The sequence below is a fragment of the Meles meles genome, chromosome 14 (genome assembly GCF_922984935.1).
Source record: "Meles meles chromosome 14, mMelMel3.1 paternal haplotype, whole genome shotgun sequence".
Lineage (NCBI taxonomy): Eukaryota > Metazoa > Chordata > Mammalia > Carnivora > Mustelidae > Meles > Meles meles.
In genome coordinates this window covers 6,382,981-6,397,334 of record NC_060079.1, presented here as the reverse complement: position 1 = coordinate 6,397,334, position 14,354 = coordinate 6,382,981, and the positions used below count along the sequence as shown (strand labels likewise).

At 40.6% G+C, this 14,354-nt stretch overlaps 1 protein-coding gene across 2 annotated transcripts in view; it reads right to left on the bottom strand.

The window, feature by feature from the left end:
• The window catches only part of TNFRSF19 (TNF receptor superfamily member 19), an 88,926-nt gene that overhangs the window by 60,925 nt on the left and 13,647 nt on the right, over nt 1–14,354 (bottom strand). For both annotated transcript variants that reach the window (XM_045978555.1, XM_045978554.1), the window contains exons 2-3: nt 7,268–7,373; nt 5,730–5,840 (exon numbers count right to left, since the gene is read on the bottom strand). In XM_045978555.1, the coding sequence (XP_045834511.1) occupies nt 5,730–5,840; nt 7,268–7,336 (180 nt within the window). In that variant the 5' untranslated portion in view covers nt 7,337–7,373. The remainder of the gene's footprint in view (nt 1–5,729; nt 5,841–7,267; nt 7,374–14,354) is intronic.

The following is a 14,354-nucleotide window of genomic DNA, read 5'->3' as shown; positions in this document are numbered from 1 at the left end:
GACAAATTAGATTTATGTAGCTGGTGTTTAGAAATCACCTTTTTAATTTCCTTTAATAAAACAACACCAAAGACATAGTCCCCCCTCCACAACCAACTTCCAGTTTATGAAAATCTGTAATTGAGCTTTTTAAAGAAAAATTACAAGCTAGAGCTTGCTAATATCTGCCAAACATCACTGGGCTCGATTAGGTATAATTAAATATAAATAAAGTGAGCAACACTAAAATTAAATGACATAAATGAATCTTTTTCATGCTTGCAAATTATATTAATTTTATATGTGCCCGTGTGACTTTCTTCATAGGGATAAAAACAGCTTTCCAAAAAGCAGACATCTTTAAAAATGGGAAACCAGACACGCATCCTTGTGGAGGAAAGTGTGTTGTTGTTTATGAGAATTAATTTCTTCGCATTAGCTAAAGTCATCCCAATAATTGGTTAGAAAAGCTGACTTTGAAAACTATGCCAGAGACTTGAAGACTGTTTCAAGTGGTTCATGCAAAAACTAGTTTCCTGGTTTACTGCTGGGAGGTGATCATGTTAAAAGCACATTGTTGGCATTAATACTTGGTGAGGAGGAGGGGCTGTGGCTGGGCAGATTCTAGACAGTAAGAATTAAAAGGCTAATGTGGTCACTTCAGGGAAACAAAAGTCATCCTCCCCCAAGCATTGCAATGCTGTTTATTTTCACCAGCTGAAGGGCCGGCTGTGTAACACTCCTGAGCACATTTGCGGCTCCAAATGCCCGGGTGCACCACTCATGGAGCTATGTAAACAGCACTTATTTTTTGCCTCGGACATAGGAAAAAAGACATTATCAATTCTCTTTCTCATAAACTTTCCAAACCTAAACCCTGTATTGGAAGAGAGAGAGACTAGCTATGGCTCAGCGGGAGAAAATCCTCAAAACCGAGCCCAGATAGCTCAGTGGTTTGTCCTATATTTTCCCAAAGATACAGGAAGACTACCCATTAAGTTGAATGGCCAAAAAGAACCCGACTGAGAAGACAGGATGCTTGGGGCTTTCAGGGAAACAACTGGAAACCAAAAGCGCTCATGTCATGAGATAGCTCAGATGGCAGGCAGGGGACACAGGAATGCTACCCGGTGTGAGGAGCCACGGCAATGGCGCCCACGTGGCTGGGCCAAAAATGAGTGCTGGAGGGAGAGAAGCAGATAGATGTTTGGAAACCAGTGGCCAGGCTAAGGGTGGCACAGCCAAGGAAGGAGAGGAAGGAGGCTGGCCAGGAAGGCAGCTCCTGGAATGCGCAAGCATCAGGTCAAAGGATTTAGATACCTCCCTGTGTTAGAAGTTGATCCCGAGCCAGAATTTCTGAAGGGAAGTTCATCATTCTAGATCTGCACTGTCCAATACAATAGCCACACCTTCATGTGGCAACACATAAATTTAATTCATTGAAATGCAAAATCTAGTGGTTCAGTGACACAAGCCACCTTTCAAGTATTCAATAACACATTTCAAGGGGCTCGTAACTCCCATCTTGGCCAGCACAGATACAGACCGTTCCATCACTGCGGAAAGTTCTACTGGACAGCACTATACGTGAGCACTATGCAAAATGAGAAAAAAATTATTACCCCATGTGGACCCAGCACCTTCTCCCAGCACTTACTAATGGGGACAAAGGGACAGATCAACTAACCATCTCTGTGTCTGTTTCTCCATCTATAAAACAGGAGAAGTTATGCCCCCTACTTAAGACCCACGTTAAAAGGACTCCATTATTTAATATACAAATATCACATAGAAACTGGCTTATTATAACAAACGTTGGCTAATTATCTACTTTGATTGCATGATATATATTACAAAATAACAACTGAAGAGATGTTTGAGAGAGTGCATCTTTGTTAAGAGACATCTTTTAGATACACATAACCCAAAGTGTCTAGGGTAAAAGGTTAAAATAAGTAATCATTTAAAAAATGGCCAATGAAGGGAAGCGTCTCAATTTAAACAAGTAACAATGGTTATTATTGAGCATGGAGCTTCTGTGCAGACTTCTTACTATCTAACAATTGAAAGGAAGTGAAAAGAGGTCAGAGGAACCTCGGACCACACATGACAGGTGTGCCGAAGTGTACACTGTCTCCAGGAATGCTATTCCGGGAACCTCCCCCAAACCCGACTACATGTTTGAAATGGCAGAGACTAACAATGGGAAAGTAAGCCCAGACACCTTTAGAAAAAAAATAGAATTGAATGCCTTCCAAAGAAAATAATCATTAGGAGTAATAAAACCACAGATGGAAATTTTAACTCTACCTGCTTACCCAAAGTATTTCCAGGCTTTGGTTTTAAGACACAGATAACATGTTTGTGATGCAAAGAACCTCATGACCCGGCATTTGTTATTTTGGGTTGAGAGACATGATATTAGAAAATGGATAATAAGTTTTAAGTTATGTTTACTATAGCAAAACAAGTAACTTAATGATGTTAGAATGAAAGTTATTTGAAAGCTCTCACGTCTGGTGAAAATGGTTTTTAATAACTCACTTTAAAATATTCACTATTTATCGTGTATGCAAAATTTCAAGCACCACAGGTAACCAAAATTTTAAGCTTCATTTAAAAAGTAAGGACTCCTGGGGCGCCTGGGTGGCTCAGTGGGTTAAAGCCTCTGCCTTTCGCTCAGGTCATGATCCCGGGGTCCTGAGATCGAGCCCCGCATTGGGCTCTCTGCTTGGCAGGGAGCCTGCTTCCTCCTCTCTCTCTTTCTCTGCCCGCCTCTCTGCCTACTTGTGATCTCTGTCTGTCAAATGTATAAATAAAATCTTAAAAACAAACAAACAAACAAAAAAAAAAACTCAAGTTCTTTGCCTTAGTTAACCATATATATATAATATATATATACATATGGTTTTCATATGTCTAGTATGTCCAATCATATCAATGGAGTGTATATATATTCCATTGATATGCTTGAATTTCTTTGCTCTCTTTAGGGTATGAGCAAGGCTAAGTTACTATTTTATTTACTAGGAGCTAAAACCAAGATAAAAGACTTGGCAAAATATTTAATTTATAACATAAACACACACACACGGACATTCATTACCTTTTACATGACAAGATTTAAGTGGCGCTTCTTTTGCCCTCAAAACTCTCTGCAGGGGCGCCTGGGTGGCTCAGTGGGTTAAAGCCTCTGCCTTCGGCTCAGGTCATGATCCCAGGGTCCTGGGATCGAGCCCCGCATCGGGCTCTCTGCTCAGCAGGGAGCCTGCTTCCTCCTCTCTCTCTCTGCCTCTCTGCCTACTTGTGATCTCTGTCTGTCAAATAAATAAATAAAATCTTAAAAAAACAAAAACTCTGTGCGGTTGACTGATTTGTTCGCTCCTTCAGCGAAGGCGTCCTCTGTGGCTGTGCCATGTCCACCTTGAGGAGGACACTGCAGGCCGTGCAGGAACATGGTATTTATATCTGTAACATTTGTGCATCTGAGTGGGTCTTACCCTAATTTTCCAGTGGCATCATTACCTTGACTTTTATTCTCTTGCATGCAATTTGGTCTGATCTTTTTTTTCTAATGAAGAAAATGATAATAAATATTGAAACAGAAATATTAATACATAAAATTAGTAATAAAGGCAGAATTATTCAGACTGTTTCCCTTTGGTTGCTTCTAGTGTCATAGAGGTAAACATCTGTTTCAGTACTTGGGGAAAATTACTACCTAGAGAAAAATAATTCTTCTGGAAATCCACGGAAAAGTGTGAAATAGGAAAACTGTTATCAGATAATCTTAGGTGATGCATTTTTAAAATAAAAAAAATATTAGGGGCAATAGGATCTTCATCCTATTTTTTAAATAAAAAAGCTTTTTTAAATAAAATTTTTTTGATTAAAAAAAAGCTTAGCTATAAATACTAACTAAAAAAAGATACTAGAGCTTATAGGACTCGCATCTTCTGATCTGATTCTCCAGAATCAGGCTATATTCTCCAGATCCAAAGGATGAAGGAGAAGGAGCAGCTTCTTGAAAGTGATTTACTCATCTCTCAGAATCTGTGATATATCACTCAGACTTTCACCGAGATTTGGGGAAAGAACTTTTGAGAGGTAGCAACTTCATCGTCTATTTTCCTCTTGGGCATTGTCACATTTTTCACTACTCTGGTCACTGATCCTAGATCTGCAAGTCTGCTCTAAAGAATCCTTTTACACCCAACACCACAAAACCTACATCTGAAAATGCACCTTACTACAATCAGTAGGGGCTGAAAAACACTGGCTGAGATGCTATAGCTAACACTCAAGGTAACACAGGGTTTGAAGGTCAGCCAATTTCAATCCAAATGGAAAACTCAGGACACTAAATGGCCCCACTTACTGAACACAACCAACAGCCAACAGAGAAAAGCCATCCACCAGGAATTACTTGCAGAATGTAGAATGCTTTGTTTCCTGCTGTTTGTGGATCATTGATGCAAAAATCTATGAATGACAAGACTCAACTTTAAATAATGGCAGTCTCTAGGAGAAAAGGACTTCTCTTTTAAAAGTCACTTTAAGTAAAGAGAAAAATCTTTTGTTCCTTTTCTAACAGGCAGACTTTGATGCTTTATTTAGAACAAAATGATATATCCATTATCCACAACAGGTTACATCTTCAAAAGGTCAGAAAATAAAGCAAATGGATGTATAGCTCTGAACACATTCACAAAAAAGAAAGGTCTGAGAATATTCAAGACCCTGAAATATGCCCTCCTAAAACACACCGCTTCTTAACAAATAGTGGGTAAGATGAATATATTTAAAATGCTCCTGGGAATACCAAGTGCCCAGCATGGCAACTAATAATAGTGCTTGCATTGTCACAAGAACGCACGTAACCCTGGTTTGGAAAGGTACCGCCACCATGGAGTTTGGTTACAAGAGCGGCTACTTCTTGACTAGCAATGGTAATACTCATTTTAAGAGAAGGAAGGTCCAGTAGGAGAAAGTAGCATTAGCATTTTCTCTTAATCACTGCTTTATTTTTAATTCTTCAGTAGATTCTTATAAATTAATTCAAATACACCTTAATAATCCATTCTTTTGGGGCACCTGGGTGGCTCAGTGGGTTAAAGCCTCTGGCTTAGGCTCGGGTCATGATCCCAGGGTCCTGGGATCGAGCCCCACATCGGGCTCTCTGCTCAGCAGGGAGCCTGCTTCCTCCTCTCTCTCTGCCTGCCTCTCTGCCTACTTGTGATCTCTGTCAAATAAATCAATAAAATCTCAGAAAAATAATTCCATTCTTTCAATGAAATACGATAAACATGAATTACACAAAACAACAAATTCTAATTATTAGAACCTATACCTTTTAGCTCAGTAAGACATAATCAAAGATATTGGAGAGAGAATTGTGTAATCTTTGGCTAAAGTAACATAATGAGCCAAGAATCTTCACTAGCAATGAACTAGTGAAGTACATTCTTTTTTAGCCAAAAAGAATGTACTTTAAAAACCCAGATCTAGGGCTCAGTCCATTAAGTGTCTGGCTCAGCTCATGATCCCAGAGTCCTGGGTCAAGCCCCACATCAGGCTCCCTGCTCAATAAGGAACCTGCTTTTCCCTCTTCCTCTGCCCCCTCCTACCTGCTCATGCTCTCTCTCCCTCTCACTCCCTCTCTCAAATAAATAAATAAAATCTTAAAAAACAGAAACAAAACGAAAAAAACAAGCACAGATCTGCAACGTCACTGCGCATCTGATATTTACCTTAGATAACTCCATGCCTGGCCCACACTGCTTGCAGAGAACACAATTTCCAGACCGATCCCTAAATTCTTGTTGTCGACAGTCTCCTGTTTCACAAATCACTTTACATGTCTGAAAAAAAAAGTTTCACAAAACAGTATTTTTAAAGAAAGTTAATTACTTTTTTTTTTTTTTGCAAGAAAGGAACAACATCATCAGTATTTATTATTCACTCTATCAATGAATGTTAGCTTAAATTCAGGGTGAGGCCAAATTTAATTTTCATTTTAGGAAGAAAAATGACTTTCTGAATAAGTCAGTGGAGCAAATAAATCAATAAGCCTGATTCTCCTCTGTATTTTCTGAATGAGGGCTCCTTTTCTTTCTTTCTTTCTTTTTTTTTTTTTTTTAATTCAGGGCTATTTTCTTCTGATACTTTTCTGAGAGTCTAAAGTAGAAAATGACTCAGGACCTGTTCTCTTATCTAAGTAAGAAGCACTGCATGCTTCTATTGGTCTGTAGAATGGCAGTTATACCAGGGGCACAGGAAATTGTTTCTGATGATTGTAATAATAAGTAATTACTCAGTACAAACTACCTCCATCTTGAAGCAGGAGTGCCTGTAATGAAGTCCTGCAAACTAACTAAATAATATCAAAGTCTGAACCTTTCCAGCAGGCAGGAGGGTGAAGTCGGGGTGGGGTTCCGGAGTAGAAAAAAATCTGGGGCTAAAGGCCTAATAATCTCTTCCTGCCTCTCTTAACTTCCCTTGACACCCTTCCTAAAGAGTCTGATTTTATTTACGAGAGGTAAGAGATTCCATTTAGCCACAAAGAGACTGTAATCTCTTTGAGAAAGAAATTTCACTACCTCCATTCTAGATGGGTCGTATGGATGTGGAACAGCCTCAGCTGAAAGAAAGGAAAATTTCCCTCCTCTCCCTGAATCTCAGACTCCAATGTGACCCTAATTCCTTTTGCTTTGTCTTTCAAGAAGACTTTAGGTACTGTCTCTAACAATTCGATAATTCATTTTATGTTTGCAGATAATGATCTTATCTCCAGATTAAATAAATTTCAATTCTTACACCTGCATAGATCTTTCGAGTCAAGTTCTCAAACATTAAAATTCTCCATCTGTCTTCAATGCTTTTTGGAACCAAAAAGGATATAAATAACCATATAAAAAGAATAGCTCTTTTAAAAATCGATACTAATTTCTTCACAACCCATGCAAGTCTTGCTTGAGAGAATGTGGTCTCGCTAGGGCCTCGGGTGTGTTATGGAGACATATGCCCACACACCCCAGGGAGCAACATTGTCATGGGGCTCTGAGTACGGCTGGGATTTTCTTACTTCATCTAAATGTAAATAAAATAATCTCAAACAATTGCTGTAAATGTCAAGACTGAGCAACAATCTTTTATTAATGACCTGCAACATCAATAAACTACAATTTGAAAGAAAATTCAAAAGATGGGATTAGGAATAGAAAATAGTTTCGGTGCTACTAAGATGACCCTTCCACCATGTTCTTACGAAAGTAAAGACTTGACTCACCAAAGAGACCAGTAGAACTACGATGGTGCGAAATGCTTTCTCTTGTTCCAGGAGCACTTTTGAAGCCATGGCTCTTATTACATGTATTTATTGTTGAAGGAGTTTTCTAAAAGACAAGAAGGTGTACTTAAGCATAATGACGTTGGTCACTGTGTTCTGTACTCACTCAGAAAGTTTACCATTAACCTATATACTAGAGGTCACACTATTTATGTTTTAAAGGAGATCACTTGGTAAAAGACACATGGACAAGTAATAGGTAAGCCTTTCACAATTTAGGTTAGGAGATTGGAAGCTCTGTATCCCTACACATATGCAAAACTCCTACAGGCTCTGAACTCCTAGGGTACACCTAACTTTCTTTCTTTCTTTTTTTTTTTTTTAAAGATCTTACTTTTTAGGGGCGCCTGGGTGGCTCAGTGGGTTAAGCCTCTGCCTTCGGCTCAGGTTATGATCCCAGGGTCCTGGGATCGAGCCCCATGTCTGGCTCTCTGCTCAGCAGGGAGCCTGCTTTCCCCTCTCTCTCTGCCTGCTGCTCTGCCTACTTGTGATCTCTCTGTCTCTGTTAAATAAATAAATAAAATCTTAAAAAAAAAAAAAAAAGATCTTACTTTTTAAAGTAATCTCTACACCCAATGCGGGGTTCAAACTCACAACCCGGAGATCAAGAGTGGCATGCTCTCCCAACTGAGCCAGCCAGATGCCCCTACACATGCCTTTATTTTCTACCCAAGTCTCTAGAGTGTTCGACCACTCAACTAGTAGAGAGTTATATTCGAACAGGGACTGCATAAACCTTCCACGTGGATGCATTTGGTCAGCGCCAAGAGGTCAAGAATGGTGATAAAATAGCAATGAATATGTATCAAGCACTACGGGCCAGGGATTCTCCAGCTTATTAATGGACTCATTTACCTTCATGAGTAGATATTATCCTTATCTATCCTAATCTCCATTTTGGAGATGGGGAAACAGACTCAGAGAGGGCTGAGCCCCTTTTTCAAAACTAACCATGAGAGACTGTGGACTCTGAGAACCGAACTGAGAGTTTTAGAGGGGAGGGAGTTGGGGGGATGGGTGAGCCTGGTGGTCGGTGTTAAGGAGGGCACGGATTGCATGGAGCACTGGGTGTGGTGCATCAACAATGAATCTTGGAACACCGAAAAAATAAAACAAAAAAACAAAAAGATAAAAAGATACACTAGTAAGAGGCAGAGAAGGATTCACACCCAGGGTGGGCTGGTTCCAGTGTCCCTGAGTCGTATACACCCTGTAACACAATCTGCTCTGTTTCATAAAGACATTACACGTGGGTCTGGGCCTCCAGCTCCACTAAGAACCAGATACGGCCAATGTCGGGCATTTGTGAGTTCTTCCTCCAGCCAGAACAGTCAAAATAATCTATAAGCAGAAAAATGAGCAATTATTTTAAAACATCTAAAACTTATTTACAAATGATGAACTTGGAGGCATTCACTTTTCAGGAAAAGGTAAACCAAACCTTATCTTTGCGAGAATGACGTAAAATGTGGAAAGACAACATGGTTGTCTTTTTTTTTTACTTTTTTCTTTTTTTTTTCAGATCCACACAATGTTCAGAAAAGAGATTAATTTGGGGGAAAAAATGGGGGAGAGGGAGACTCAGCCGGTGGCTCCATCGACTCGGTAGGGAAACAAGGGCTCAGTTTCTCTTCAAAGTGGAATCTTCCAGAACTAACAGAGACCAAGAGCAGACAATGTGACTACTTAGAAAGAAACCAGAGCAGAGAACCAGAACTGTGGGCCAAAGACCTTAAGAAAAACAATAGCAATTAACAACAAAGGCAGCTCGGCTGTCAGGCTGCTGTCCCTCTGTTGGCCAAGCAGCCAGCCCCGGGGTGAGCCTGAACACAGTCTGGAGACAGACAGCTCCAGAAGGCTATTCCAGCTGCCTGAATAGCTCCAATTATCTGCACAATGAAAAATCACTCTTATGTTTGTTGAATGAATGACCCATTTTGACTGAATTCAAAAGTTTTTTGGCTTTTCCAGCTCCTTGGCCATAGCTTCTTTTGCATATCTCGAAATGACCCAGCCATTACCCAACCAGGCAGCTTCCTGCTCGTGCAGGCACAGGACTGGGATGAGAAGATAAAAATCACATTTCCTGAAAGGTATGTTTTGGGCTCTTTCTTGACATGGTCCTAATTTTTTAAAATGTGCTGATTTTTTAAAAGAAAAACATGAAATCTATTGGATTAAGCTAGTAGGGGAAAGAGGGTATAAATATCAAAGCATTTACACAAAATATGAGAAAAAAAGAGATCGAGAGAGTCAGTGCATACCACAATCAAGCATCTAGTTTGGATGGACCATTACGCTGGAACTCTGTACTAATTATTATGAAGGCACACAAATCTTCTTATAAAGGCAATCACTTCCATGCACATCAAGTTAGAAGCTATGGCAATATGACTTTGACTTTAGAAGATACACCTGTTCTATGTAAAAAAATAAATAAGTCAAAATACCATCAGCAGTTAGGTTCATATTGGGGAATTCTGGATGAATTTTTTCCCCTCTTCTTCCTAAAAGTTCTTTCTAGTGTAAGTACTTCATTAATAATGAAAAAAAAATACATGTGTAATGTTCTTGGAGCAAAAAGGTAAATTACGTAGTCCTCCTTGGAAAGTCTATAAATTATGGGGGACCTGGGTGGCTCAGATAATTAAGCAGATATCTGCCTTTGCTCAGGTCATGATCTCCAGGATTGTGGGATAGAGAGCCCCATGTCGGGAACCCTGTTCAGGTGGGGAGTCTGCTTCTTCCTCTCCCTCTCCCCCTGTTTGTGCTTTCTCTCTCTCTCAAATGAATAAATAAAAATAAAAAAAGAAAGTCTATAAATTAAAAGCAGTCATGAGATAAAAACCACATAAACACTATTACAAGAAAAAAGAAAATGGAAGTACTATGATTTTTGCATCAGAAGGACATTTCTTTTAGATGATAGGGCACAAAAAACCTGAACGGAACTATATCCTATGTGCTGACTTGTCTTATTCTCTCAACACACATGCTAAGTTGAATAGTTGGAGTGGGTTTATCTTGGCAAATTACCCTTGAAAGTCCTTAGCCTGGCACCTGTCCTCTTTATAACCTCACCTGCTAGCGCCCCCCACCCTTGTCATCCCTGGTCACGGCTCTCACACCCATGCAGCACTGCCATAGCCCAATGCCCACATTTCTCCTGAACACCTGTGGTCTTGCCCTCTTGCACAGACTGTAACCTTGCTCTGAGAGCCTCAAGAAACTACTCAGTTTTCACTCTGCCGAGATGGTGTCCACGAGTAAGCACATTATTTTTTTTTTTTTAAAGATTTATTTTTTTTGACAGATAGAGATTACAAGTAGGCAGAGAGGCAGGCAGAGAGAGAGAGAGAGAGAGGAGGAAGCAGGCAGGCTCCCAGCCAAGCAGAGAGCCCGATGCGGGGCTCGATCCCAGGACCCTGGGATCATGACCTGAGCCGAAGGCAGAGGCTTTAACCCGCTGAGCCACCCAGGCACCCCCGAGTAAGCACATTAAAGAGATTTGCTTCCCATGGCCCGATAGGCCTTTCTGCATTCACACACGGCATCAATCACATGGCATAGCAATTATGCTTACTGGTATACCAGTTTCACTCACCAGACTGTCTGCTCCTTTAAAATAGGGACACCACCGTACTACTCTTTGTATTCCCCAGTGTGTATCTTAGTACCTGGCTCATATAGGCACATAAATGTTTGCCGAATTAAGTGAATAGAGATGCACATAACAATAAAGAGTATATTATGGAAAACAAGTGACATTCGGTTGCACATAACTGACTTAATTCTTCTGCAGTGAATAAGAATAAATATTCTATCTCACATATGTCCTATTACCATGTCATATCTATAAGGCATTAAGTGCATTGGACTAGAAGACAGAATTGAATGAAACGGTGATGCATTTTTTAAAAATCCTAATTCACTTTTTTAAAAATGTGAGTTTTTGTTTTTAAAGATTTTATCCATTTATTTGATAGACAGAGATCACAAGTAGGCAGAGAGGCAGACAGAGAGAAAGAGGGGGAAAGCAGACACCCCACTGAGCAGAGAGCCTGATGCGGGGCTCAATCCCAGGACCCTGGGATCATGACCTGAGCCGAAGGCAGAGGCTTTAACCCACTGAGCCACCCAGGCACCCCAAAATGTGAGTTTTTAGCATAAGATTCGTTACTCTGGAGCTAGAGATAAAAAATGCACCCCTGGAATATGTCACTTCTCTTTTCTGTGACTTCTCTCCTAGCCTGGGTTTTTTATACCAAGATGCTGGGAAAGAATTTAGCCTGGGTAGATTGTCCTGACAGCAGCTGGGATGATCTCAAGTCCAAGTTCAAATGCTTTTCTACATGTAAACCAAGTATGGGTAAAAAGAGCCTGGCTCTTCGGAGAAACTCTCAGGGGGGAAATGGTGACAAGAACACCTGGGTTTTCAGCCCCATTTCTTAGCAAGTTCACGTTGAAACTACACATCTGTTGAGATAAAGATAGAACCTATCTCACAAGGCTGGTGTGAGGATTACCTGAGATAATGTCTATCAAGCGCTTAGCCCAGTGCCTAGAACACTTAATGGACGACCGGGGCCGATGTGGTTACTGTGGCAGCTGCACTGAGATCGCTACCTACTGGCGTGTGACCTTAGCCAAGTGACTTACCCTAGTCTCAGTTTCCTCATCTCTACATTGGACATAGTGATAATACCTGCCTTCTGAAACTGCTGTGAGGAACTGGTGAGTTTAATAGCACTTACAAAGCACGGCTAATAGGGTGAACTGATCCAAACTGTTTCTGGTACATAATCAGTGCTACATAAGTGTTGGCGATAATTATTATTGTAGTTAATGACATTGGTACTGAAAATCAAATGATCCGATGTATGTGATGGTCTTTGAAGACTGTAACTTGTTAGACCAACAGGAGACATCACTCAGACGGTCACAGTCCAGTGGCCGATAACATTGTAAGACCTCTGGACCTATTGGTATGTAGAAAACATTCAAAGACGAAGAATCAATTCAAAGCCTGAACTGAGCATTTTTATGTTGAGTACTATGTTAAGGCTTTACTAAAAAAAAACAACAACTATAATATAATTTTTTTTCTTTACTACCACACTCTAGAGTAGATCTTTATTTCTATCCCATTTGAGAGAACACTGAGGGTCAAAGGACACGTAATAGAAACGGTGAAAACCAAATAAAATCCATGCCTAGTAACTCCCAAACGGGGTGCTCAGGCACTCCCCAAGGTTCACTTAGGGTCGTATCATCCTAGGCTGCAGCATCCAATGGCCCATGGCACAGGATGGCGACGGGAACAAAAATGATCAACAGAAGCAAAACTACATTACAAAATAATACATTTAGTGATTTATCCATTTATTCAACACACTTTGATTAAGTTGTTATTAGGTGCTTGAAAGGAGGCAGTAGCAAGCAGGGCAGGGCGCTACAAAGGTGTACTTCCGGGTAGCTCACCGCTTAGCTGGGGCAGTGGCATCTCCTTGAGTACAGCCCAGCAAGGGGGTATTTAGAAACAAGAATTTGGCTGGCGGGGTGTTATACATGTGACCTTGCATTTCCTGGAAGAAAATGAAATAACCTTGTGAAATGCTCCGGTATTCATAAAAAGAAGAAAAACTTCATGTAATAACAAGTGTGTAAGCAATAATATTTAAAATAAAAATAAGAAAATAAAAGATTATTTATTGAAATTGCTTTTTAACTTCTGAGGATTCAGGATTTGGCCCAGAGAGAAAAATGTTTTTATATGCTTCAGCATTCTGTTTATGTGGAGATGACTTATCAACCATGAGACACAAGACATACAGATTATTGGGATTATGGGTTTTCACACTTTGCCAAAACAAACAAACAAACAAAAAATCCCGACCAGATATCATCTACTAGCAATCCAGGGACCATCTTTTGCAACACATGTGCAAGAGAAACTGGCTCTAGCCAAGCAGAAAGGAAAGGAAAGGAAATGAAAGGGAAAGGAAGGAAAGAAAAAGACTTCCGTCTTCTAGGAGTTTGGAACTTCTGCCTCACTAACTGCTTTTCCACGGTATCAGAGTGGCAGCCTCGGGAGAAACAGGCAAGCAAAAAAGAAGACACAGGAACCGGAAGTGTGGAGCTGGCAGACATTCTGCTCGGCTGCGCAGAAAGTGGCTGCTTATCAAATCAAGCTGCTCAGTCTGCTCATTTGAATGACTGGTAACAAATATGAATGTCCTCATTGGCCAGCCTCTAAAGGGGATAAATCCAACAGGTGCGGAAATGCACTCCCCTTCTGCTTCCTCGTCCAAATCATGAAACCCTGTACTGGTGTGTCAACAGACATGGAGGCGGGGGTCTCAGGCAGCCCTTCCCAGGAGGCCCCAAGGGAGGAGCAGCTGTAGGCACCATTTTTTATTGGCTGGGCAGACCACTGGATCCCAAACCACAGTGGTTATTTCAAACTACAGTATACATAATTGCTGCCCCCTCTTTTGCCTTGGGACCTACCTTTATGTCCTGTGACTGACTATATCTACCATACCTGACCCACAATCTGTCAATGTTCTTCTGGGATCTTCCTAAATCTCGCATGGTGCTTGTCCTTTGTGTTTCCACTGCACCGTGGGCTCATCTCTACCTTGCAGCATAATTACCTAGTTCCTTCACTCTATTTGCTGGCCATATGTTGCATTATTTTCTTCAGTTACTGCAGTGGTTAATTTTTTAAAATACGTCTTCAATATAAAATTAAAGAATTTTCCCGAAAAATTAGAAAAATCTGGTTCCACATCGAGGCAACATGAGTTACAGCTGAGCATCGGTTGTCCCTTACACAGAACAAGTACTTTCTAGTGTCCCAGTCTCCACCATTCCCTAAGGACACACTAAGCTCCCTCCCTTCTCTCCAGCACCAACCAACCAATTATGGTTTGAGGACTCAATGACAAGAATAGTGATTTTGCTCTAGAACTATAGCTCACCCACAATATGTGCCCAATACACATTGAATGAATGAAGAACTTCA